General features: G+C 44.9%; 1 protein-coding gene across 1 annotated transcript in view; it reads right to left on the bottom strand.

Moving 5' to 3' along the window:
* AFF1 (AF4/FMR2 family member 1) overlaps positions 1–27,338 on the bottom strand; it is a 186,100-nt gene that overhangs the window by 23,458 nt on the left and 135,304 nt on the right. The window contains exons 8-11 of the mRNA XM_015414549.1: positions 16,936–16,999; positions 16,729–16,766; positions 10,102–10,255; positions 5,754–6,701 (exon numbers count right to left, since the gene is read on the bottom strand). Of these exons, the coding sequence (XP_015270035.1) occupies positions 5,754–6,701; positions 10,102–10,255; positions 16,729–16,766; positions 16,936–16,999 (1,204 nt within the window). The remainder of the gene's footprint in view (positions 1–5,753; positions 6,702–10,101; positions 10,256–16,728; positions 16,767–16,935; positions 17,000–27,338) is intronic.

The raw sequence follows: 27,338 nt of genomic DNA, 5'->3' as shown, positions 1-27,338 counted from the left end.
GAAAGAGGGAAAACTGAATACACGGGGACATATAAAGTTCACCACACCAACTTCTGCAATACAGCCCACAGGCAAAGGGCTCTTCAACACACTTCCACAGCAGCATGAACCACAAGACATGAGGCTCAGCTGGACTGTGGTCTGGATTAAAAACCCAAGACAAAGAATAGTAAAACTAGAATCCGCAGACCTGGATGAAGGCTTACACCATTAGTTAGGGATTACAAAATCAACTAAATCAACTAAAAAGATTACAGCGCAAGAAAAAGTCACATAATCAGAGATGGAGTTTTGGGAATATGGTTTGCATGCTGGAATAACTGAGCCCCCTAAACTCTCCTTTTATGTCCCCAGTAGAAGCGTACCATGATAAGAACACAAGAAACAAAAATGATTTTTTAACATATGGCATGATGATAAATGCTCAGGGCAAAATCAAATTATGGCAAGATATCGATGAAGGTATAAACATACAATGGCTGCTATATTATCAATTAGCCCCAAGATTAAAGAACATCATAAACACTGAAGGTGGAGTACTAAGACATGTGACTGAATTTTAGTACAATGGATATATAAGATCTTAGAAACAGAAGAACAAGTAAAAAAAAGTATGATTAAATAGATACAAAATCTCAAAGATCAGATATCTATGCAACAATGGGAACAATTATGAGGAAAAGATATCAAATTGACAGCCAGCCAGATATTAAGAGAAAATTGGTATAAATGTTTTTCAGATGGACATCGAGAACATGCTACTAGGGCTACTAGGTATACTGCCTTACACATTACCAAAAAAATTAGAAGAGATTTTTAAATACAAGGTGACAGCAGCTAGAATTATCTATGCAGCAAAATGAAAACTAGATGTCTGCCCGCACTTAGAAGATTGGGAAAACAAACTTGCTGAATGGCAAAATTAACAATGTATTTGAGAAACAGGTCAATTACAAAATCTGAGAAGTGGAGGGTATACTATCTGTACTATGCAAGCAAGAGATACTTACAACAAGATGTTTAAAACATTATAAACAAATGTATGTTAATGAGACAGAAGTCGAATAATAATCTCTTTTAAATTTAATAGCCTGAATATAAATGTGTGTAAGGAAGTGGACTCAGGGGAGAGTATCTTTTCCTAATTTCCTTATTATGAGATACATCATATACCTGCAAAAATAAATACCGAGTATGCAGTTCATTGCAGTAATGAAGAAATCAATGATGTAGTTGCAAAACAGACATAGTTATGAAGTTTGAAATTTAAGATGTTGATGATAAACGTAACCCAATAGAATAAAGGACTATGGTATTTTATAGATAATACCTTAATAATTAGAATGAAGGGGATTGCTGGAGAGAAATATTTCATGTTTCATACATTCTGTTAAATATGATTGTCCTTGACAAAAAATTCAGGTGGGTAGCCTTGCTGGTCTGAAGCAGAAGAAAAAAGTTTGAATCCAGTGGCACCTTTAAGACCAACAAAGTTTTATTCAAGGTGTAAGCTTTCGTGTGCAAAGCTCACTTCTTCGGACAAAGGGAATAAAATCTCAAGGGTTATTTACAGGGAGGAGGCAGCGATTGGATTCACACCCTGCCCTTAACTACCCGAAGGAGTCTCAGAGCAGCTTACAATCTCCTTTCCCTTCCCCTATCCACAAAAGACACCCTGTGAGGTAGATGGGGCTGAGAGAGCTCTTTTGAGGACTGCTTTTGAGAGAACAGCTCTGAGAGCACTTGTGACTGACCCAAGGTCGCACCAGCAGCTGCATGTGGCGGAGTGGGAAATCAAACCCATGGTTCTCCCAGGTTAGAGTCCGCACTCCTAACCACTGCACCAAATTGGTGGGGGGCAGCGATTCTGAGGGGTCCCTCAGAGCCAAGATGCGTATGCAGAGCTGAAATGCAAAATTATGTTGTATAACCCTCTTTTTTCCTTTCTGTATACCCTCTGAGAGCCAGTTTGGTGTAGTGGTTAAGTGCATGGACTCTAATCTGGGAGAACCGGGTTTGATTCCCCACTCCTCCACTTGCACCTGGCTGGATGACCTTGGGCAAGCCATAGTTCTGGCACAGCTGTTCTTGAAAAAGAGCAGTTTCTGTCAAGAGCTCTCTCAGCCCCACCTACCTCACAGGGTGTCTGTTGTGGGGAGGGGAAGGGAAAGGAGTTTGTAAGCCACTCTGAGACTCCTTCGGGTAGTGAAGGGCAGGGTATAAATCCAATCCCTTCGTCTTCTTCTCTGTACTATTATTCTGCTTTCTTAAGAAACTGAAATATATTTTAAAGAAGAGAGAGGAGGCAAAGCTGTTTCTCCTTCTGTACAAGCTTGAGGGCTGTGGAAGGAGGTTCTGCCAGAGACGATTTCGGGGGGGGGGGGAGGCAAAGGAACCCGTTGCACATTCCTTAATTTGTAATGAAGTGATCCAGTGTGCAGAGGAAATATTGCTGGATGTTCAAGGGCTCACTATATAAGCCCAAATTTTTAAAAAATGTCTGAGATGGGAGGTATAGACCCGGACTGACTTAATGTTGCATTTCCCAACATAAAATCACAAACAACAAATTGAACATCTTAACAGTGTGGTGTCATGGTTAAAGTGGCAGACTAAAAGCCCCACTCTGCCACGGAAGCTTGCTGGGTGACCAAACTACCTCACGAGGCTGTTGTGAGGATAAAATTGAAGCAAGGAGAAAAATGTCAGCTGCTTTGAGGAGAAAGATGGGGTATAAATGAAGTTAATTGGGACTCATTTAATAATCTTTAGTATTCAAGGAATCTCCATATTTTAATGCGGGAGGAGAACGAACGTTTTATTCTGAGTTCCAAGAGAAATATAAATCTGGATCTATTAAGTGCAAAAGCGATGAAGCATTTGGCATGGTTTGGGGAACAGGCGAATGAGTCTGGAAGGAACCGTAGTTTAACGCATTCCCTCCCTGACCCCAATCTGTACATCAAAAATGAAATTAGTTATGGTCCAGTTTTTGGTAAAAAAGCAATTTCTCCTTAATGAAACTGCAATTTGAGCTTGTCCCGAAAACCAGGGTCAACCCTGTTTCTGCTCTGCTTCGAATAGCAAACCATAAGGTTGCCAAAACCCAGAAAAACACCAGCAAGCTTGCAGAACACAGTTAGAAACAGAGGGAAGTGCCTGCACCTCTGGCTCCTTCCAGACTTGCCCGACAACGCCAGACATCAGTCTGGTGTTCCATCTGCCCCACACAACAAGACGTTTTCCTGACCTGCAAATGGTTCAAATGACTCTGTTAAACCTCCTCTTGGGTACAGGGTTTTTTACGAGTGTGAATTATATGAAGACAGCAGAGAGAGACACAAACTGCAACACATAAAATTCCTCCTGGCTAAGTAATTAATGGCAGGCAATCGTGCTTTGCCTTGCCAAAAGAGGGGAAAACACACACACATGCCAGAGAGTTAAACCCATGTGGATCCTCCAAAGTCATTTTAACGGGAATCAGATATAAGGGAAGAGCTGAGGAGGAGGAGAGGAGGCCGAAGAAATTTCAGATGTGTGTTCCCAGTAGAAAAATGCCACCGTCTGAGCTACAGTTAGGCAGAGGTTCATGGGTAAGTTTTAAAGGGTATATCCTATATCAAGCGAGGCACGCAAACACAGGAACATGTTATGTGATCTCAGCCATAAGGCCTAGGAACAATTACTATGCTTACCAAAGCCTCAAGCCATCTCTTTTCCCAAGCCATAGGTGTCAAACATGTGGCCCGGGGGCCATCCAGGGCACTTATCCGGCCCATGAGCAACTGATGAGAGAGAGGGAAGGCAGGAGGCTGCGGGGTGCACATCGTGAGGTGGGTTTGGTCAAAGCTGTCAAATAATGAAATGGCTGGGGGTGGGTATGGTATCCCTTGGGGAAAAACTAGTCTTGCATATGATTAACAACATTTATTGGGGCTTTTGTGGATTCCCCACCAAATCAATTGCTTTCACTCCTAGGAATCAATTGCTTTCATTTGTATTTTGATAATGATAAAATAATATCACTAATTGGATTTGCCTGTGTCATTTATAAGGTTTATATCTACAGTACCTGGCATTATAGTAGACATGGCCCGGCCCAACCAAGTAACCTTTATGTCAGATCTGGCCCTCGTAACAAACAAGTTTGACACCTCTCACCTAAGCAATTCATTTTTGTTGAACAATGTCTGCACTTCCAAGCAAGTACCACCATTAAACCCACCACCATTAAACCACCATTAAACCCAAGATGCTGTGATCTTTCCCAAAAACTTTGGAATAAAGCAGGTTTTGAGTAGATCTGAGAAAAGTCATGGAAAGCTCAGGAGGTGGACAAATGCACCATAATTCTGAGGGGAAATGTGGGTGAAAAGCCACTTCCCAACAGCACTGAACACAGAGCAAATAATCTGTGTGCAAACAACCATATCGAAGGACAGTTGCTGTCTCTTCAGAATGAAATTTGCTCACATCTAACCAACCCCAAAAAGAAAACAGTTTGGACATTAAGATTTACAACCCAAGATCTGCGTTAATATCTGCAAAAACTAAAACCAAAGTAGAAAAAGTGATTGTGCCGGAATGGTCTCTTGCAATCCATCTCCTGCTGTTAACAGAAAAGAATGTATGCACCCCCCAGAGGTGCATAACTGTTTTCCACTAACAGCAACAGATGAGTTGCAAGAAATTGATTCCACTGTAGAGGCTACGTGCCCATGGGGGGGGGGGGGGGGGGGGGGTTGTTTTATAAAATGCATGAAGTAAGGCTTGCAAATCACACCTAAAATGAGTTCTGACAGTCCCAAAGAGAGTTCCTGACCTCATGGATTTTCCCATGAACAAGATTAGCTGGATTTTAGTTTGGAGACTGCCTCTGAACAGAGAGAAGTAACAGAGATAGAGCACCAGAACTGTATAGCATATTGCAAGGGCACTTCATTGTAAACAATACAGAGGCATTATGACATTGCTCATCCTGTTTTGAAACCCTTTTCTAATAATCCCTCGTCATGGAATTTGCCTTTTTTTCACAGTGAGTGACTATTTTGGTAAACTACCTGCCGTCTCGTTCCCAGATGGACACAGCCGGCCAGGATCCCACTCATGTATACAGGGGACATGACATGGCTCTGTAGTGAAGTACGTGCTTTACACACAGAAGGAAGGCCCCATCCTTGCTGTCTCCAGCTGAAGGATGTCACGTTTCAGGTGTTGGGGAAAGCCCTTCCCTGCCTGAGATTCTGGAGGGCCACTGCCAGACAGAGTAGACCAGGGACCCCCAAACTGTTTCAGCTTGTGGGCACCTGTGGAATTCTGACACAGCATGGTGGGCGGCGCAGCCACAAAATGGCTGCCACAGCTTACCTTTAGCCACACACAATGAAGGGCCTTGTTCTGTGGTGGCAGCTACTGCCAAAGCAACTTTAAAAAAAACCTGCACAGCCAATCAAATCTCCAGTGGCCAATCAGAAGCGATGATGGGTGAAAGTCCCACCTGGCCCCAACCAGTTTCTAAATACATGGGTAGGCACCAGGAACGGTGCAGCAGGGTGCAATGGCTCCCAAGGCACTGTGTTAGGGACTCCCGGAGTAGACAATACTGAATCAGACAGCTAAGACAAGGCTCACATATATGCAGGAGGTCAATTCTGAAATTCATTCTTACGAATGGTTCAGTGTTCAACTGAAGGAACGAATTATGCGACTTCTGAAAAATGTCTAGCTTTTAAATAACCATGGCCCCTCACCTTCCTCTTCTTGGGGAACTTGCTTGGCATTTCTGCGCTCCTCCGCTCCACCTCCCGCTTCTTCACATCATGGCTCTCTTTGATCTCGAGTTGTTTTGGGCAGCTCCCCTTCCGGCCAGGATGTGGAATATGCGAGAGGAGGGCAAGCTCAATTTTCACCACAAGAGCCTGAGGTACCGGGCAATCCCTTAAGGGAGACAGCAACTTCTTATCCCTGATTGGCAAGAGAAATTTGTCCCTATGGAGGTCCTCTCGCGCTACCGTGACCGGCTTTGCACCACTGGTTCTGCCAACGGCAGGGACCCGGGGGCTTTGAGCTATGGGACTGAGGGGCAACTGTTCCAGGGTGCTGCTGACCACATTGTCTTTTACGGTGTCGCGGTCCGGAAAGGATTTAACAGTGGCGTGGTGCGAGGTCTTGTGCTTTTTCTTCTCCGAAGGCTCTGGCGCTGTGGGTTTCGGCTCCTTCCTGTCGCCAGGCTTGGGCCTCCCTTTCGTTTTTACTTTGGGCTTGTCTTTGGAAGACTGGTCTTTAGCCCCGTACAGGCCGAGTGGCTCACTTTCCACTTTCAAGCCTCCCTTCTGTTCCTCCAGCACCAAGGCTTTACTGGACTTCTTGGGCTGCTTACTGCCCACAGTCTGTCGGCCTGAGTGCACGGGAGACTTCTGGTAGCTCTGCTTGGTGGGGAGATGCCCCTCCGGGGCAGACCGGGACGTTTTGCCAGAGGCTTTGGAGTGACTCTCCGTCGGCTGGGGGGGACATTCGCTTTTGCTGCTGTCGCCGCTGCTGCTACTGCTGCTGCTGAACGACTTGCCTTGTTTTTTACTCTCCTGGAGACTGGACCTACTGCGGTCATCCTCGAGGAAGTTCTCTGTGGGAGACGCTGGATGAGGCACCTTTATTATCCAGTTGTTCAGCTGCCATCTACTGGATGTCGGTGGGCTGGGCTACGGAAAGGGAATGGAGAGGTTTAGAGGGTATTCGTCATTCATATGGGGCAGACTGCGATACGGCATGATGCGCTAATTTTTTAAAAGTGTGCATGGGATATTTTTCATTATTAAAAAATTATGTCTCTCGCCGGCAGAGCAAAATGGCACAGTCCTCCCTATCAACCCTTTCCCCTGCATGTGCAGACATACTTATTCTTTATCAACATCCCATTTCTCTCCCTACTCATGATCTAAAGTGGCCTTTCACATTCTCCTCTCTGCCCTCTCAACAATCACCATGTGAGTTAAGGTTAGGCTGAGCAATTTAAAGAAGAAGAGGAGACTGAATTTATACCCTGCCCTTCACTTGGCGTCTCAGAGCGGCTTACAGACTCATCTCCCTTCCCCTCCCTACAACAGACACCCTGTGAGGTAGGTGGGACTGAGAGAGCTCTGAGAGAACTGCTCTTTTTCAAGAACAGCTCTGACAGAACTATGGCTTGACCAAGGTCATCCAGCAGCTGCAAGCGGAGGAATGGGGAATCAACCCCGGTTTTCCCAGATTAGAGTCCGCGCACTTAACCACTACACCAAATGGGCTCAGTGACATTTGATGAGTTTCTACAGAAGAGCAGGGATTTGAACCCAGGCATTGTAGACCCTAGTCCAATACTCCACACCATGACAGACTAGGCCTTGGAATGAACAGCTGAGATGCCCAAGTAATGGGGAGTTTGGGGGGAAGCCTCCCTTGGGGTTCACACTGGGAAGAAGGGGTTAAATGACTGTGCCTTGTGAGGAAAAGATAACTGTGAAGTATGAGGAGGACCCCTGAGATCAAGTTTAATACAGAGCCTGGCTGAATTCCTCAACCCACAAGCTGTATAACCTATCTAACAGCTAGACCCATTTAGATACCAGGAGGAGTACATCTTACGGATCAAATGTAGGATCCTAGATCACCAGGTGAGCTTTAAAAAGGGGGGTCACCCACTGGCCTATTTCTCCCAGAGGTGATAATCCTGCTACGGGGATTTGTACTTCAGCCTGTCATGAAGGAACGTTCTTCCATGCATGCAGAAAACTAGCATACTAGAGGCCAGGTGAGAATCCTCAATCAAGATTTGCTAGTTTTCTATAAATCTGGATTTTTTAAACACACACACACACAAAATGAGGAATATTTAATCATGTCACTTTCACTTGCAGACTGAATAGTGGCACACCCCCTCCATTGACAGTAAGGGCTAGACATGGGTCCATCATAAAACATCAAACCCCAGAGGATACTTTCCATTGGATTAGGATCTGGGTTCAAATCCCCCTTCTGATGTGACTCGCCAGAAAACCCTGGCTCAATCATTCTCTTCCAACCTCACCTTCCACACAAGGCTGTTGTGATGGTAAAATGGAAGAACAGAGAGCCCCGATCCCCCTGAATCAGACAGACAGATTCACTCTTAAAGTACCACAGTACTAGTTCAAGATGGCAGAAGAGTAATCCATTAAAAGAAGCCATTAGTATTATCCCAGAGTCCCCTTCAACATGGCACTAGGCCTGAAGTTATGCTGATGATGTTTAAAACAAAAAACCCACAACACTTTTTTTTATTAGTTCTGAAGCGATTTCAAAATGTCTGTTTTCAATTATGGAGCTGTAGTGTTTTTTCCTACTTCCCAAGTAGGTCACCAAGGCCTCCAAAATCCAACCACCCAAGCCAAGCAAAACCACAGGGAGTCCAGCCACGTCCCAGGGAAAAAAAGGATGCGGGGAAAAGAATCCTCCTTCTAACGTCCCAGGCAGAGTCCTGCTTTCTACAGCTTTGGACTAAACTTGATTTCAAAAAGCGCCATTATCCAATAAGCAAGTAATTAGTTAAAAACACAGCAAGGCGAACGGACTTGAACTAGAACTTCAAAAGAGCTTTTTATGTGTAGAGAAGTCCCCAATCAAAACAGGTCATGCTCCATATCTAATCTCTGTTCAGATGTTGTTTGTTTAAGGAGGGAGGACTACAGTCAGAAAAGGAAGGTGAAAAACTGCACAATCTATACAGCGCAGTGCATACAAATGGCTACCATGTGGCCACAGAGCCTGGCTCTTCAGGGATATCCTCTTCCAAATGCTTACCTTATTTTTAAAAAAACTAAAATAAAAGCCAATTGTATCCATTTTACTTAGAGAATTATAAGTGACAACGTGCAGGCAGCGGTTCTACCCAATGGCAGAAAAGGTTTTTCAATGTTCTAAGTGATAGAGTGACTAACACTCGGGGACTTCTGCTAAAATATTATATCAAAATGATTTAAAGATCAATCCTAAACAGATCTATTCAGAATCCTATTCAAGTCTACTCAATGGGCCTTACTCCTAGGAAAGTGTCCTTAGGACTGCACTACTAATACATTTAAATAACTCTGAACACAGCGGATGACTTCAACTGAAGTTCTGCATGATTAGTATTCATTTACAATCGCCCTCCCCTCAAATTTCTAGATGTGGGGCATGACAGAAGCAGTGAACTGGATTTCTATGTGTGGCTTTCATACTGACTCGGTTCAAAAATCACACAGAACCGGGCCTTAAACTAACCATGGTTAGTGGGATCACCTGAATGCAAACAGCTCCACGAACCGTGGTTAGTTTTGGGTCTCAGACCTAAAGCCATGGTCTGAAGTTGGTTTTAAACAATGCAGTCAGCCTTAACTGTGGTTTCATGTGATGTATAAACACCGGCATCCTGGCTCAGTCCCTGGGACTGCAATGCAGTCCAGAATACCAACTGAGTGTCTGTGGGGCGGATGGGAGAAAGAGGGACGGTGACCAAACCAACATTTGTTGATGAAACCCAGGACAGGGATGGATGGTCTATAAGCCAAACCATGGTTTCCCAAACTACCTATGGTTAAAAATAAACCATGGTTTTGCGCTATATCTGAACTAACCCATGTAATGCTGGCCCTCTCATGTGCACAGCAACAGCACCATAGAGAGGAAACCATTTTGAGGCTGCAGGCACCTTTGGAATTCTGACACAGCATGGTGGGCACAGTTACAAAATGGATGCTGCAGGAGGTGGAGCCAGGTACAAAATGGCTGTGGCAGCTTACATTCCGTCAAACAATGAAGATCCGCATGCTGTGGTGGCAGCTACTGCCAAAGAAACATTTTCCAAAATCCGCACAGTCAATCAAACCTCCAACGGCCAATCAGAACCCTTGCTGGCCAAAAGTCACACCTGCTCCTCTCCACTTCCTTAAAAGACTTGGTAGGCACAAGGAAAGGAGTTGGCGGGTACCATGCTGGAGACCCTGCCCTGAGAACGATGATCTAGTCAGCCAAACGCCCAAGAAGGAGTACATGTTGGCTATTCCCATCATATCGATCACACATTCAGAACGTGGACATGGTTACCTCAGGCGTGGAGGATCTTGTGGGGGGATCATGGGCTTCGCTGTCGCTGGAACTGCTCTCGGAGTCCGAGGAACTGTCGGAGTCGCTCGTGCTCTCAGACTCTGGGCTGCTGGAATGTGCCAATGCCACACTCTCGGGCTGTGATTGTGGGGCACTGCAAGCCAACACCATGGGATAAAATTAGAAACTGGGAAGGATCGTCTTTCTCCATCCCTGCCCCCTCGACCCGCAGTGACACAGCATCACCGGTGTAAAAAAGAAATGTTAGAACCATAACTTAAAATGGTTATATATCCCACTGTTCACTGGAGAGGAAAACCAATTTTTTAAAAAAAACAAAATGTTGTTATGCCCAACAAAATCACACAATTAAAAATAAACAACATTATAGACATATACCAGCTTTCAGTTGAATATTTAAATAAATTAAGACTTAATCCCTCTTGTGATGCATCAACAGAAAGTTTGGGAAGTTTAAAGATACTGTATAACCCCCCAACAATTATCAGGAACATTCAAACCATCAATATATAAAAATAGAACTATAGTTCAGCAAATGGTTCTATGCTTCTTTGATTTTTTAAGAAAATGAACCATCTGTTTGGGGAATGCATGGAATATGTTGAGATGCTGACTACTTTCAACCATGAAGAGATCTTACAGAATCCTTTTTTTAAAAAAAAAGGAATGAAAATTCAAACATGTAAAATAATTAGACAAGATTTCGTAAGGGTTCTGGAAAATCTTGTTTGCCTGAGATGAGCACCAGCAAGGAAGAGACGATTACAACATATGTCCTCCAAGGCACATAACGGGAACAATCCTAAGCAAGTCCACTCAGAAGTACACCCATCTTAGTTAATAAAGCTTACTCTCAAGAAAAAGCTCTCCAGATTTCAGGCATAGTCCCTGAGGGGAAGGCCAGTTTAAGTTCAAAACACATAGATGGTGGGCGTCTTAAGAGAAACATTTTTATTTGCAGCATCCTGTTTTTATCCTTGTTTCCCCCCCACAAATTGCTGCTACGCTCTGGCAAATAGGCAAGCCACATCAGAAGCAGAGACTCAATGTTTCCCTCACAGAAGACCTTCCTTTGGGAAACAAGTTGTCTGAGCCTTCCTAATTGCTAGCGATGAATCACATGAAGCTGCCTCATACTGAATCAGACCTCTGGTCCATTAAGGTCGGTATTCCCTATTCAGACTGGCAAGCAGCTCCAGGGTCTCAGGTGGAGGTCTTTCACGTGACTTATTACCTGATCCTTTTGACTGGACGTGCTGGGAACTGAACCTCGCTTCTTAAACTTAATGAAGGCCCTCCGCTGGTACAGCACTTGCCTTCATGGGAAAGGTTTTGGAATGATTCCAAGTGCTGGCAAACTTGCGGATCCCACCCCCCCAATACCGTCATCCATGCAGCCTTCTCCTAGGATAATTCTATCTATAAGATACTAGTGGGAATCTATGATCATACTCCAGGATCTCTTCCTGAGCAATCCATACTGGCAAGCAGGGTGGACCGGCCTTTTGGCTGCTGGTGGCAAAGAACAAGCAAAATTGAATGCCAATATTGCTGGCTGGGTTGAGAGGGGCTCCTTGGCTCTCTCCCAGTTCCCCCCTTCAGTTTGGTATAGTGTTCGGAGTGCGGACTCTAATCTGGGAGAACCGGGTTTGATTCCCCACGCCTCCACATGCAGTTGCTGGTGTGACCTTGGGTCATTTACAAGATCTTTCAGAGCTGCTCTTTCATGAGCAGTTCTCCAAAGAGCTCTCTCAGCCCCACCTACCTCACAGGGTGTCTGTTGTGGGGAGGGGAAGGGAAAGGAGATTGTAAGAGACTCTGAAACTCCTTTGGGTAGTGAAGGGCAAGGTATAAATCCAATCTCTTCTTCTTCTTACCCTCCTGCTACACCACTGGTGGCCCATCTTTTACTGTTGTTCCAATTAAAGTTGATGGCCCCTACTAGGGACACAGGCAGTGTTCCCTCTAAGCTGAGTTTGTGTGAGCTAGCTCACAGTTTTTTAGCCTCCAGCTCACAGATTTTTGTCTTGGCTCAGGAAGAATGGCTCCAGAGCAAACAAATTTATGCAGTAGCCAAATCGCTCACTCACAACTTTAATGCCAGTAGCTCACAAAGTAGATTTTTGCTCACAAGACTCCACAGAACAGCCTCCATTATTTCGCAATTAGAATTAAACAGAAGAAAGTGAACAATTGAGTCATCAGAGTGCAGCTCTTACCCTCTAGAAATGGAGTCATAAAACGAGATCGGATATCCCTATAGAGGGGGCAATGAAGTATGGTGTGTATAGTGGATTCTATATCTTTTAGAAAGTAAGGACAAAGTCTGTCTACATATGATATCTGGCGGTACCTCCCTAAAAGCACCTCTGATGGCAGAACATTAAAGCGTGCAAACATGTATGCTCTGCGATTATATGGGGCTGTTAAACTTGACAGATACTTCGCAGTAGAGCCCATGTCAAAAGTCCCCAATCTGCTTGGGGAGCATCTGCTGGCTGCGCGTTCCCTAAGTTCTTGCCTTTCGATGTCAAGAAATCTTTGTTTAATAATAACATAGGCTTGTTTATCTGAAAAGGGGGCTAAATAATCCGGGGATATTCCCATTGTAGAGATGTTCGAGAGTCAGGTTCAGGTTCCCCACTTGCCTTCCCCACAGTCACATAGCAGCTGTAAGAAATGGAAGTGCACGCCACTTTAAAAATGCAAGTGCACAGCTGAATTGGGCCCTTGAGCACTTTAAAAAATCCTTTCCCTGCAGCTGCTGTGTTAGGTCTGGACCCAGCACGCTAAATTTCATAATATGCAAGTTGGGCCCTTTGATCAGCATGTTCCTAGACCATTTTAACAATCCCATCTATCCTTGTGTGTAATAAGCATCTATAGGAACTACTGTACACGCTTGAATGGAGGGACTGCTGCCACGTACCCTCCCTGAGCCAGAGTTCTTGACTCCGGATATACCTCTTCTGCACTTTCAGGAGCTGTGCCCCCTCTCCACATAAACACAGTAATTGCATTTGCCCCGTAAAATGTGGAACTGCTCTAACATAAAGACAAAGTGAAGTCAATTAACATTCTTGTATTTATTGTATGTACTTTGTTATTCCGTTTTTATGTTGTAAATTTGCGCTCAGCAGATTATTATAGGTTAGAATCCGCCCTGAGCCTGCTTTGTGGGGAGGGCAGGATATAAATTGCAGGAAATAAAATAAAATAAAGAGGCCATTTCTCCAATTCCAACAGCATGCACGTGGTCAGCACGGGAGAAACAGCCCTTTGGTATAACTGGCTGTCAGGCGACTGGAGCAGTTCCTGCAGTGCACATGCCAATCTCTTTCCTGCTCTCACCTCCATTGCATAAAACTCACTACCTGCTTTCAGTTCCGTTTGCAATTTCTGCTTAAACTTCCATGCAAACTCCTTCGCATGTATTCTTCCTCCATAATTTAAAACTCATTTTGAAAACAGAATAAAACAGGAAGGAGAGGGGATGTTGTACAAGCTCAATACATGCTTTCCCCCCAAAAGACTGAACTCGTATTTTGATCTCTTGAACTGAGTGGGAGGGCCATGACTCAGCGGGAGAGCCTCTGCTTGGCATGCAGAAGGCCCCAGGTTCAATCCCCAGCCTCTCCAATTGAAAGGATCAAGAAGCAGGTGATGTGAGAGACCTCTGCCGGAGACCCTGGAGAGCTGCTGCCAGTCTGAGTAGACAATGCTGACCTTGATGGACCAAGGGTCTGATTCAGCATAAGGCAGCTTCATGTGATTTCTCTTTCTTTCCCCCTCCTTTTAAATAGGCACTTTCCCCCCTTTGCCTACACTGGTGTGTGTTCTGTCGCTTAAAAGCACACACTTCCCTAACTGTTCCATCTTACATCATAAAAAGCTGCCTTTCAAAAATAAGTAGGATAATGACCAGCGTTGAGCTCCGGCACTGCAAATCATTACTTTGTTGCCTGAACTTTGCAAAGGAACGAGGCCAAGAAGTCAGTCTGTATTTAGAAGCATTCATTTTCATGCCATCCTGAGGCTTGTTTGGGAGATGCTGTTTAAGCATCGCATGCGGCAAGAGCACACACAAGATGTCCAGTGGGGATTTCTGGGTACGGTTATGCGATTCTCACAGCACAGTCCTTTAGAGTCTGCAACTTTTCCTGGATTTAATCTCTTCACCTCCTTCCTAGTTTTTTACAAGCCATTCTGGCTTTCCCCATTGGCCTGCCTGTGTTTATAAATGCCTTAAACTTGGAGATCAAAACAGGTTAAACCAGCTGATTTCCCTTACAAGTGCAGAACACTTGCATTCCATGCTAAGACCTACGTAAACAGATATTGGCTTAGGTTCACAGAGATATCTGCAGACAGATTTCTCTCTGCAGAATGGGGCTGGCGTGCTCCTTGCCTCCTACTGCAGCCCGAAGTATACCCCCTTAAATGGTGCTCCTGGGGAAAAGGGGAACCCAGGAACAGAATGAACGGGGTGAAAACTTCCAGTCATTGATGTGCACTTGGAAGAGGAAAAAATAGTTTCTTAACTACTGAACACTTAAATGTGAAAACCGAGACTTGGAATAATGTCCCATTTCCAAAAGGGGCTGAAATGCTAAATGAGAGCTTCAGACACGGATAAGACTGAGTATCATTAATACGAATTCAAAGGACCTGGCCTATGATTAAACCAATCCAAGCACTAGCATCTCAGGAGAGGTACAGAGTTGGACTCGGACCATGGACGGGAGTGTTCAAAACCACACCCCCCCATGCAGCCATAAAGCTCACCTGGAGATTTTGGACAAGCCTTTATCTTTCAGCCTAACCTACCTAACGGGGCTGTTGTGAGATCACCTACACAATCTCTGAGTGCACTCTCTTCTAAACTTCTAGAAGGTAGGGAGATTCAGTAAAATGATGCCGGCCCTACTCTCAAGCTCCCAATGGCCTTTTCAGGAAACTCTTAGGATGCTGCATGCAGCACCACAAGGGACAGCAATGATACTAGAATGGCAGGCGGATGCAGCATGCACTATTCATGCCACAGTGGTTTATACGATGTTGATTTTTCCCCTTTCGAGACTCACGTGCCTTAAACAGTGGCATGAAGCAGAAATTCGAGGCCTTTTCAGGACCAGGGGGACAGTGATGGAGAAAGCTTCACATTTTCATTTTCGATATGTCACACAGCTTAAAGGCAAAGGATCTTTGCCAGAAAAAATGGTAGCAACCCAAGGAGCTACTGCAGACACAAGGATGGCTCCCTGTAATCTGTGGTTTGCCCAATCGGAAGCTGGCCTTGGGGATGCCAGCTTCTTGCCCCTCATTCCTCCCTCTCCAGATCAAATTTCTCTTCCCACCCGAAACTACTATTTTGCATTACATCTGTGCCATTGCATACCATGGTTAAGGCAAACCCTTTAATAGTAAACTGGTCTGCCCCTGTATGGATGCTGAAACCAGAAGGCTGGACTCCAAGGAGGAAATCTCCAAGCCTGCAGGGAAATGTGCACTTCCCCATTCAAAAAAGGAGGGGAAGGCACCCCCCCATGGAAAGATTAATGACTGTGCAGGGGCGGTCCACACGCTGCCAGGTGACAGTGAAACTGGCTTTCTGTAACTTTGCTTCCACTCAAGGCTAAGCAGATCCTGTGCTTTCAAAGGAACATTGCCTGGCCTCCCACTTCAGCACCGAGGACTAACCTCCTAAAGGGCTGAATTTCCAAGTTTCAGAGTTTAAACCGACAAGCAGCTGTTCCCTAGCAGAAGAAGCTGAAAGCTGCCCCTACAAACACCCAAACATGCTCCCCCCCCGCCCGCTTGTGACATGTACCAATGTCAGCTATCGCAAAATACAACCTGTCATGACCGCTTAGAAGCATGGATTCAACCCCTGCTTTATGAAGGGCAAGCAGAGACCCTCGACACAGTGTTGTGGACTGCTCTGAGCCGGGTTGTTGCCTTCTGTCCAATCTTGGCTTTGCAGGGCTTTCTCCCTACAGGGTGTCATCTCTCAGCTACAGGGCTTGAAGAGGCAGATCACTGTTTCTCCAGCTCTGAGCCACAAAGCTTTAACTCACAAGGGCCTTCCTGGTCTGTCCGCAAGTGTTAGGCTACTTGTGAAAAAAGATTGCAGCCCAGTGAGCATTTTAGAGACCAACAAGACTCTCAGGGTATCAGCTTTCGAGAGTCAAAGCTCCCTTCTTCAAGACATGAGTAGAGGAAAAAAAAGTGTGGGAAAGTGTATTGGTTCAAATGCATTACTACTGTTATTCATATTTCTCTCTGTTCTTTCTCCATGAATCGGGGGGGGGGGAATGACCCTAAGATTACTCCTCTTCTCTTGAACCTGCTAAATCGTCTGTCCAAAGCCAAGCAAACCAACATATACCATGCAATCTTTTTAAAAATGTGTTTTGGCAGTTTTATCCTGCTTTTCAAATCAGCCTTCCAAGTTACCTGGGGGAGGTTTTTAGCTGGCCCTGTTTTTTCTTTTCATTTTTGCCCTGTTCCCACAAGAATTTATACCACATTAAAAACAAACAAACCCATATCATGTTTGTTTCCTTCTCTATTTACTCTAGTAAGCTCTTGCCAAAGAAACCTTACCTTGGAGGAGTGGATGAGGAAGATGGCTTATCAGAAACCTGAGTATTTAACAAAAAACAAAAAAGGGAGAGAGAAGAGGGGAGGAAGGTTAGTTTACGCAGCTTTGGAAGGAGAAAACGTCACGAAGCTTTAAAAATGTGTTATCTGCAGCACTGGCAGATCTATGTCCATAGAGATAGATAGATATACATATATACACACACTGACTTGGTCATCTTCGCCATCTTCGCCATCTTCGCTATCACTGAGCAGAAGATCTTCCTGCAACGTTCTGAAAGAGAAATAGGGTAATAAATGCAACTTAGTGCTTTCAAAATGAATTAAGCATCGTACTGTCTCCGGAAATCACATGGTTATACACCAGCAATATTTAGATTGTGTTCCAAAAAAACTTTAGACCCAACTAAGAGTCAATCTGTTGTTCAGGCTTGGGAAACGTTCTGTACTCATCTGAAAACTTTCTTTGTGCTCTAGCTTGTGCCTCCCTATTATTTTTCTTGGAAAACGGTCTGCCCTGAACATAAATTTCACTGCCGTAGAAAGGCGAGGGGAACCATTTCCTCTCCAAGGTAATAAGGTTTAATGCTTCCTCCAGTCACTACTCATGAAAACAAAATAGTCAGTGTCATCGAGGGAGACTCAAGATTTATGAAGGTTCCGCTATGTGTTCCTCAATACCCACACGATTCTGTCAAGAGAAGAGGACCTTCCTGGTTGTTCTAAGGAGCAATCGGCTTAAAGATGGCTGTGAAATTAAGGAATCACTGTGAGTACTAGGTAGCGTTGCCAATTCTGGGCTGGGAAATTCCTGGAGACTTGGGGGGGGGAGCTCAGTGGCACATAATGCCAATAACTCCACCCTCCAAAGCAGCCATTTCCTCTATGGGAACTAATCTCTGTCATCTAGAGATCAGTTCTGGAATATCTCCAAGCCCTACCTGGAGGCTGGCAACCCTAGCACTAGATCACATTCAGCCATAGCAGTTTGTGGCTACAGCCGTGAGATGTGGAAGTTCACGGGTTCACCTGCTCTTGTCCCTCCCTCCTTCCCTTACAAGCAGTTCACACAGTGAAAACCTCCTGGTTTTGAAATCAAAGTTCGTTGTGACATTCAAAGAGGGCAAATTGTAGTTTGTTATCTTTCCTACAAACCAAGTGATGATGAACAGGTGACACTAGTTCGGGCAACTAGGAAAAGATTTTTTTCAGACGGTATGTCATTTGAAAAAAATAAGAGAAAAAGATCACCCATTCATGTCAATACCTCTGAAATAAGCTAGGATATTCATCATATTCAAGACCTTGCCTTCGTCATTCTCTGATAACCTTCACTCCTCATAAAATTATGGAAATGTCTATTTGATATTTCTACAGGCACTTCTGAAATGCTAAACTGATGTAGCGCTGTATGCCAGACTGAGAGCCTTTCTTTTAAAAAATCTCTTTAAATTGATTTCATTTTTTTCACATTTGTTCTGATAATGAAAACCAGAGGAGCGTTTCATTCTAATTATTCTTCTTATGATCAAATGACTTATTAAAGGCAAACACTGTTTTGTCCTCCCCGTTTACATGTCAGGTTTCACTATGAAAGCACATCTAAGTGAAGACACTGAAACCTGAACACTTCTGGGATGGATCCAGGCGGTTGTCTGATACCAAATAAGGCTCCCGAGAGCTGAGAAGAGGAAGTGGTAGATATCAAATCAAAATAAAACGCAGGAAGAACAGGACTGTTAGCCAGCTGATAAGATCTGATGGGTTGGACCTAGCAGTAGATCTCCACTAATGGAGGGGCGATTTTCATCAACTCCCCACTTTCCACTGCAGAACCTTCACCCTTAAGGTCCTCCGGAAGCAGCATTTCAAGGGAGCATTTTGGCCTGTGGAAGAACGGGAGAGGTCACAGAGACCTGCTCTGCTTTCTGGAACCTCTTTTGTCAGCAGAAATCACCGCTGGATTTTGTGCTGCTTCCAGCTTTTCTTTGACTGGCTGCTGAGCCGTTCAGAAACATCCCTTGCATGTGGAGAAGTTACCACGTCAGGAAGAAAGCACAGGATTTCTCAGGGGTCAAAGGGGACCTCCCTCCTCCTCCTCTTTCAGAAAAGCTGGTTGAATCCAACCCGTAGATTTGCATTTCAACCATTTTGCAATGTTTTAGACACTGGGTACATTGTAAGGGCAGGAATCTTTCTCCCGGACATGCTTCTTTTCTGTGCTTAAGGAATCTTTCTTTACGACAGAGCACTCGGTCACACGAACATAAGAGTGGGGAAACTGGCAGCATCTAAGCACTTTCCTGCTTAAAAACCCACGCTACTTGCAATAAGGGCAGTTTGTATTGCAACTTATGTTACACGCAACACAAGAACAGGCAAACATTTGACAAGTGAAGTCCTCTCTTAATAACCAAGGCAGTGTTTTTCTTGGGTTGCGTCCCCTGCTGAAGGTACACACAGCACCTTTCCCTGCCCTTCAGTTATGTCACTAAGAAAACAAGAGCTGGTTTGCTAACGAAAAACGCTTTAAAGAGCATATTCTTGGCTCAGAGAAACTGAGTACTACTTTAGCACTGACAAAGCTCTTCCAAGCGTTCAAAGCCCACACGTTATCTCAGCAGTCACTGCAGCAAACCTGTAAGGTGGGGTTAAGGATCCTCACTGGATGATGATTTAGATGTTCATACAGTACCTCTTTTAAAATAGGCAGCCTGGCACAGATGCTGGCCTGGTTCAGACACTGTGCAAGCATTTCAGCAAGGCCCAGTATAAGTTAAAAATCCCATGGGACAGAGCCTTTGCCTTAACCAGCGTCATGTTTAAATGATAGCTGAGAAAGAGAAGAGAAAAGCAGGCTTGCTTAACACCAGTTTGCCGAACTCAGATCAGACCCGGGAACTTGTGGCTCACCATTCTGGTTCTCAATCACTCTAATGCACACAGTCTCTTGCTCACAGGAATGCTGTTATTTCTTTCCCACTCCAAGAAAACAAGCCAACATGTGATTCTAACGCTGCTAAAATGTTCAAGCTGATCTAAACTGCAGTTCACCATGAGCCCCAACATTCACCTCCAATCACGTGGGACAAACATTCTGCCATTCTGCCAGTACACTCAAGTACAACGGGCCGTCACTGCAATCAGTCTCTTATTAAGCCTCAGACAATGTAAACACATCCTAATGAAGTTCGGTCCTTCAGCATTTGTAGTGTACAATGGACCCTATTATGTTAAGGAAGAGATCTATCAAGGGATCATTTCAGCATAACAACACACCCTGGAGGGCAATCCTACAGATACTTCCAGAGGACTAATAAGGTGGCTCTCCGCATAAATGGCCTCTTTCTTCCTGGATCTATAGTGCAGGACCTTCAAAGAAAGATAAAAGCATGGGCAGATGGGTAAAAGATGGGTAACTGTGGAAGCTCACCACTAGACACTAAGAGCTACTAACAAATCATTAAGGTTTTGAAAGGTTCGTTCTCATGCAAGATATTTTGAAAGGATTCTTTCATTCGAATATGGTCTTGCAGCAGTTTTTACAAGGGGGGAGGAAAATCACACGCACACACACACAGATTCTCAAACCAGGGTCAAAAAATCCTGTTCCTGTAATTTTAGCTCTTTATTAACTTTCTGAGTCCATGCAATGTACACTACTGAGGATTTAGAGAATTAAACATACCCGGCCAGGTATGGCTGCTGCAATTTCAAGAAATGTTATACGCTTATCTGCACAGAATGTAGTGGTAGAATCTTGGATTGGTCCACTTCTACTCGCCCCCCTTCATGTCAAACTTCCTGCATAAAGAAAACTAGTGCCAGAGAGAATGTAGCCCTTAATGTGCTAGTTTACTACATGCAGGGAGTTTTTTAAGGTGAGAAATTACCTCCTGCCTAGACTATGAAGACATACGATCCAGTATTCTTCTGCCTCAACCTACTGTGTGTAATGTGCAGAAACCCCTACTCAACTGTCCCAAAACTGACACTGCTTCCGCCACAGCAATGGCATACAAACTGGCTTTGGGTGCACAGTCCAGTTCCTCCACACTTAATTATGGACAAGCAGGAATTCATCAGAAACCGTACAATAGAATCAGCCCTTGATTAGGAGGTCATCATGAAACGAAACAGACCGTGTCCAGCCGAAGCCATCTCCTCTCAAGCAATCTAACAAAGAAGCAGCGTGGGTTTCTTGTCCCATATGCAGGTGAACCTACTTCAAACAACAATGGCATTAATTGGGAAGGCTTGTTAAGGCAGTAGAAAAGAGCAAAAGTCCAGTAGCACCTTTAAGACTTACAACATTTGTGGCAGGGTATGAGCTTTCATGAGTCACTGCTCACTTCTTGATACCCTGCCACAAATTTTGTTAGTCTTTAAGGTGTTACAGGACTCTTGCTCTTTTCTACTGCTACAGAGAGACTGACACGGCTACCCACCTTGTTAAGACACACACTCGTCTACAAAGATACACATACTATACATCCCCCCCTTACCCAAAGGGCAACACAACTTATTTTCCATTATCTTATGGAGGGCTTTTGAAAGAAAGAAAGAAAGAAAGAAAGAAAGAAAGAAACCACTGACATCCATGCAACTTTAATGTGCGCAACTTTGACAGTGTCACTCATCTTTATGTTTGTTTGTTTTTAAGGATGTTGCATAAAGTGGCTTTATCCACCCCCCTGCAGTACCTTCAGGAACACCACAGAGAGGAAGGGTTTGGGTTAATTACAGTCACAACTGTCATGTTTTTTGAGCTTTGACTGTAATCCTTAGTGGAAGCCATCTTGGATGCCAATGCTGGTAGAAAGGCAGGGTATCTATGCTCCAGATACATAAACAAAATAAAACCTTGAATTTTACTGTATTGTCTTGTACCTTGCAATCCACTTTCTGAACTGTTTATGGTATATCAGCCTTAGGTCAAACACTGCTGGCATTGTTCCCTGATTCTGTGATCCTGGGCCTGTTGCATTGCTCATTTATGCTGTCTGGAACGGCACTGTTTTATATCCTTGGCCCTGACCTGGATGGCACAGGCTAGCCCGATCTTGTCAGGTCTCGGAAGCTAAGCAGAGTTGGCCCTGGTTAGCACTTGGATGGGAGACCACTGAGGAAGTCTAGGGTTACGTTGCAGAGGCAGACAATGGCAAACCACCTCTGCTAGTCTCTTGCCTTGAAAACTCTACAGGGTTGCCATAAGTCAGTTGTGACTTGATGGCACTTTACACACACACACACACACACACACGCACTTTGCCCTCAGACTCAGCAAGAAAGGGGGACTATAAATGTGACAACAATAAATAATATTTTAGTTGTCTACATCACTCTGAGCAGACGCTGAACAGACGCTGAGCAGACGCTGGACAGACAACTCACAAATCTTAGAAAATAAGTGAATGAGTTCAGAGAAACTTACTGTAAGGACATCATCTGCAACTTAAGACAACTTAAAACACCAGAGGCAGACAATGGCAAACCACCTCTGCTAGTCTCTTGCCTTGAAAACTCTACAGGGCTACCATAAGTCAGTTGTGACTTGATGGCACTTTACACACACACACATACACACACGCACTTTGCCCTGAGACTCAGCAAGAAAGGGGGACTCTATAAATGAGACAACAATAAATAATATTTTAGTTGTCTACATCACTCTGAGCAGACGCTGGACAGACAACTCGCACGTCTTAGAAAATAAGTGGATGAGTTCAGAGAAACTTACTGTAAGGACATCATCTGCAACTTAAGACACCCGCTATATCTGCGGAAGAGGCATGCAGTCGGTTTCTGACACCAGTACTTAAGAAGGGGGGAACAGGGTATTTTAAAATGAGCTCTTTCAAAAAGTGAAGACTTTTTCTAAAGCGGCGTGCTGCTGGAAAGGACCGACCTAAATGGATGGCGCATTTTCTCTCAGGCACCCCCAAGCTGGAGAGAATAAGCGCGGCCCCTGCTGTGGTAAACAACAAAACCGGCTTCCGGGAGCCAGGTGCTAAACTTAAGGGCTGAACTCAAGAATGAAAAGTCCTCTGGGAAATCCACATTCGCTCTGTAAAGCGGCATGCTTAATTTGGGCACACGCAGAAGCAGAGGGAGTTCGGCCTCTAATTAACCGGCGCAAACGCAGCTTGTTTTCTGCCAGTGACGGCGCTGGCGGCAGCTCAAGGTGGCTGGAGATTCAGACGGTCACGTGCATTTTAAAACAGGGGAGGAAAGAAAGGACGTGCCGTTGTGCAGAACAAAATCTGAAGGAAAATGTGCACACAGAAAGAGCTGTATTCACATTAGTTAAGAAAATAAAACAAAGAAGCACGAGGCCCAGGTGACACCAACATCCTGCTTATATAGCACAATCATTCAAACGCAGGTTGTTCCTTCCACATTGCTGTGGAGAGATATGGCCGCCTTGCTGATAAAAGCAGTCCTTGCCAGGGAAAAACAAAACATTCTTCTGCACTGGCTGCCATACTAAGACGACTGGTGAGCAAACACTCCATATGGCATAGCTGCATCCAAGCGAGGAACCTGTTCGACATTCAGACGTAACAGCAACACTACTTCTGCAGTATCCTGGAATTGTTAGGTCCGATAAGAAAAACTACCAGGAAACTATTCATTTATGCCCCACCTTTTTCCCCAGTGGGGACCCAAAGCCGCTTACATCGTTCTCCTCTCCTCCATTTTATCCTCATAACAACCATTCTGTGAGATAGATTAGGCTGAATGTGTGCGACTGGCCCAAGGTCACCCAACGAGCTTCCACGGCAGAGTCGGGATTCAAACCTGGGTCGGCCAGATTCTAGTCTAGCACTCTGAACACAACACTGCACTGGGCTTCCCTGAATGAACTGATTACTCTCTTTATTAGAAGAATTGGAGGTTTTTTATACACCCCCTTTTTCCTACTCAAAAGAGTGTCGGAGCAGCTAACAACCCCCTTCTCTTCCTCTCCCCACAACAGACACCCTGTGAGGTAGGAGGGGCTGAGAGAGCTCTGAGAGAACTGCAACTGGCCCAAAGCCACCCAGCTGGCTCCATGTGGAGGAGTGGGGAATCAAACCCGGTTCTTCAGATTAGAGTACACTGCCCTTCACCACTACAACACACTGGCTCTCGTTTGGTGTAGTGGTTAAGAGTGGCGGACTCTAATTTGGAGAACCAGGCTTGATTCCCCATTCCTCCACATGCAGCAAGCTGGGTGACCTTGGGTCAGTTGCAATTCTCTCAGGGCTCTCTCAGCCCCACCTACCTCACAGGCAGTGTTCCCTCTAAGCTGAGTTAGTGTGAGCTAGCTCACAGTTTTTCAACCTCCAGCTCACAGATTTTTGTCTTCGCTCAGGAAGGATGACTCCAGAGCCAACTAATTTATGCAGTAGCCAAATCGCTCACTCACAAATTTCATGCCAGTAGCTCACAGAGTAGAATTTTTGCTCACAAGACTCCACAGCTTAGAGGGAACATTGCTCACAGGGTGTCTGTTGTGGGGAGAGGAAGGGAAGGCAATCGTAAGAGGCTTTGAGACTCCTTCGGGTAGTGAAAGGTGGGGTATAAAAAACCAACTGTTCTTCTTAACCACTACACCACGCTGGCTCTCGTTACTAGACTGTTTCAAAATAGCCCCCCACACACACACACACTTGTCTACTCATGGGGTAGGTTAGGCTGAGAGAAAGTGACTGGCCCAAGGTCACCCAGCAAACCTCCAAAGCAAGCCTGAGTCTCCCAATTCCTCCTCTGACATCCCAATCACTACACTTTGGCAGGGGCAGAAGCGGAGGGTTCACAGGAAGATGGAAGCAATTCTGCCGTGAACCGGATGTGGATAATCCTCCTTCATCCCTAGCTATAAAGAGACTGGCTGGCTTTAGCCCCGGAGCGGTAAAGTTTCATATTTTTTTCTTAAGCTAACCTGTCACTCATTAGATGAATTTAAAATTTGTCCTTCAGAGCGAAGAAAGGCAGAGGTAGTCTGTAACATTTTATCTCCAGCTCCACCTTGCCTTGACAAGTTTAATTAGATGCTGATACATTTATACACCAGCTTTCAATGAATTTTCAAAGAACAATTTTAAAAGAACGCCAATCACAACCAACTAAAAACTAACATTTAAACACAGGCACCAAATATAATAGATCGGTAAAATAAAATGCACCAAACAGTAGATCTAAAAAACGGCAAACAAAGGCTTCCTCCTCAAAAGCCAGGCGGAATGAGAAACTGAAGGGAGAGGTCAATTTCTTAAAAGAGGCGAGCAACTTGGACCGGGGGCATCTCTTGAGGGAAGAGACTCTTCAGAAAAGGGTCCCCCGTCCTCTCCGATTACATCGATCATTCTGCAGGAGGCAGAAAAAGATCAAAGCTCCCTTCTGCTGAACAGCAACCAGAAGAAGAAGACTTGATGGACTTGTAACTGGGTTATGTATATTCTTGGTAGGTCAGTGCAAGAGCAAACCCCTGAAAGGCAGGATGCAAGCGTTAAAAATAAATAAGCTCATGGAAAGACCCTACTCTTAAGTGCCTGGGGGTGCCATGTCGACCACCAATGAGTTTCCTGAGACCAGCTTGCTTCTTTAAAGCCCTACATGGCTTGATACTGGGGTATCTGAAGGACCGTCTTCTGCCATATGCTCCTGCTCAGGAATTAAGGCCACAAGTAGAGGCCCACCAACAAGAGAGGGACTTTTCAGTGGCAGACCCGCAATTACATAATGCCCCTATATAAATCAATGGTGCAACCTCATTTGGAATACTGTGTGCAGTTCTGGTCACCACACCTTAAAAAGGATATTATAGCTTTGGAAAAAGTGCAGAAAAGGGCAACTCGAATAATAAAAGGGTTGGAACACTTTCCCTATGAGGAAAGGTTAAAGCGCTTAGGGCTCTTTAGCTTGGAGAAACGACGACTGAGGGGAGACATGATCGATGTTTATAAGATTATGCATGGGACAGAGCAGGTAGGAAAAGAGGTACTTTTCTCCCTTTCTCACAATACAAGAACTCGTGGGCCCTCCATGAAATTGCTGAGCGGTCGGGTTAGAACGGATAAAAGGAAGTACTTCTTCACCCAAAGAGTGATTCACACATGGAATTCACTGCCACAGGAAGTGGTGGCGGCTACAAGCATGGACGGCTTCAAAGGGGAATTAGATAAGCATATGGAGCAGAGGTCCATCAGTGGCTATTAGCCACAAGGTATAGATAGGGACTCTGGGGCAAGTGATGCTCTGTCTTCTTGGTGCTTGGGGGGAGTCAACAGTGGGAGGGTTTCTAATGTCCTGGCCCCATTGCTGGACCTCCTGATGGCACCTGGTATTTCTGGCCACTGTGTGACACAGAGTGTTGGACTGGATGGGCCTTTGGTTACAGAACAACCTTCCCGGGGAGGTGCTCCTGGCCTCCTAACTTTCCATCTTTTGGAAGCAGTTTAAGACAGTTTCATTTGGGACTGCGTTTGGTTAAGTCTACTAGCAGTCCAGAGGTGTGGGTTTAAATGTTGGTTTTCATGCTTTTGATGTGTTTCATTTTATGTGCTTTGCCCAAGTTATAAGCACCTTTGAGCTCAGTAAGGAAGAAAGGCAGCTAATACATGTTTTAAATACAGATAAATTCTTGAGTCTCGTGGATAATATCCCAAAGGTCTTGAATGGAAAACAACAAACAGGGAACTACCAACTGATTGACTGGCAGAGTGCTCATCTTATCCTAGGCTAGCGCATCAAAGGCATGTCCTCCTCATGACTCTGAACTTTGAAATCTCTTCCTCTGACTAGGAGTAAACCCCTCCCCCTTCTTTGTAAACTCAACCCAAAGAGCAATTCTTCCCCCAAGCCAAGAGCCAGTCTTGTCTTTCCTCAGTCTCACTGGTGCAGGAGGTCTTTCAGCGGGGCCCAAGAGGTATAGCCTTTGTGTCTACGAGCACCCTTTTGCAATCAACGGCTTCCATCGTAGGAAGATGCTTAGCACAGGTCCTCTCAATGATTTATAACAGGCCCTGTTGCTAGTCCTGACCCAAACCATCTAAGATTCTAAGGGTCAAAAAGCAGCACCTTGAATTGGGCCTAGGAATGTTATTAGCAGGGTTATTTTTGGGCAGGAACGCACAGGAACGGAGTTCCGGGTGGCTCCCAAGTTGGCCACGCCTAGCAGGAACTCATTAGCATAATAGGCCACACCCAACAGCAGAAATTCATTAGGATTGGCTATATTAGGGGTGTGTGGCCTAACATGCAAAGGAGTTCCTGCTACAAAAAAAGCCCTGGGTTTTGACAGCAAACAAGGTAAACAGAATAACAAGCAAAAGGTGGGTGTGGCTGGATAACCACACTTCTGGTAACATGGGGGTGCATCCTAATGTGCTAATGAGCTATGCTGGCAGGGGTGCGGCCTAATATGCTAATGAGTTTCTGGTGTTGGGTGTGGCCTATTATGCTAATGAGTTCCTGCTGGGCTTTTTCTACAAAAAGAGCCCTGGATTAGTATCGTTATTAACAGTGGAATTGATGTCAGATAGGTATAAAGACAGGTTGCTTACCTGTAACTGGTGATCTTCGAGTGGTCATCTGTGCATTCACACCCTTGGGATACTCTGCGCCTG

Source organism: Gekko japonicus, unplaced genomic scaffold (assembly GCF_001447785.1).
Source record: "Gekko japonicus isolate JY-2015 unplaced genomic scaffold, Gekko_japonicus_V1.1 scaffold545, whole genome shotgun sequence".
In the NCBI taxonomy this organism is placed as follows: domain Eukaryota; kingdom Metazoa; phylum Chordata; class Lepidosauria; order Squamata; family Gekkonidae; genus Gekko; species Gekko japonicus.
Note: the sequence above shows the minus strand (reverse complement) of the source record. Positions and strands in the feature narration are given on the sequence as shown.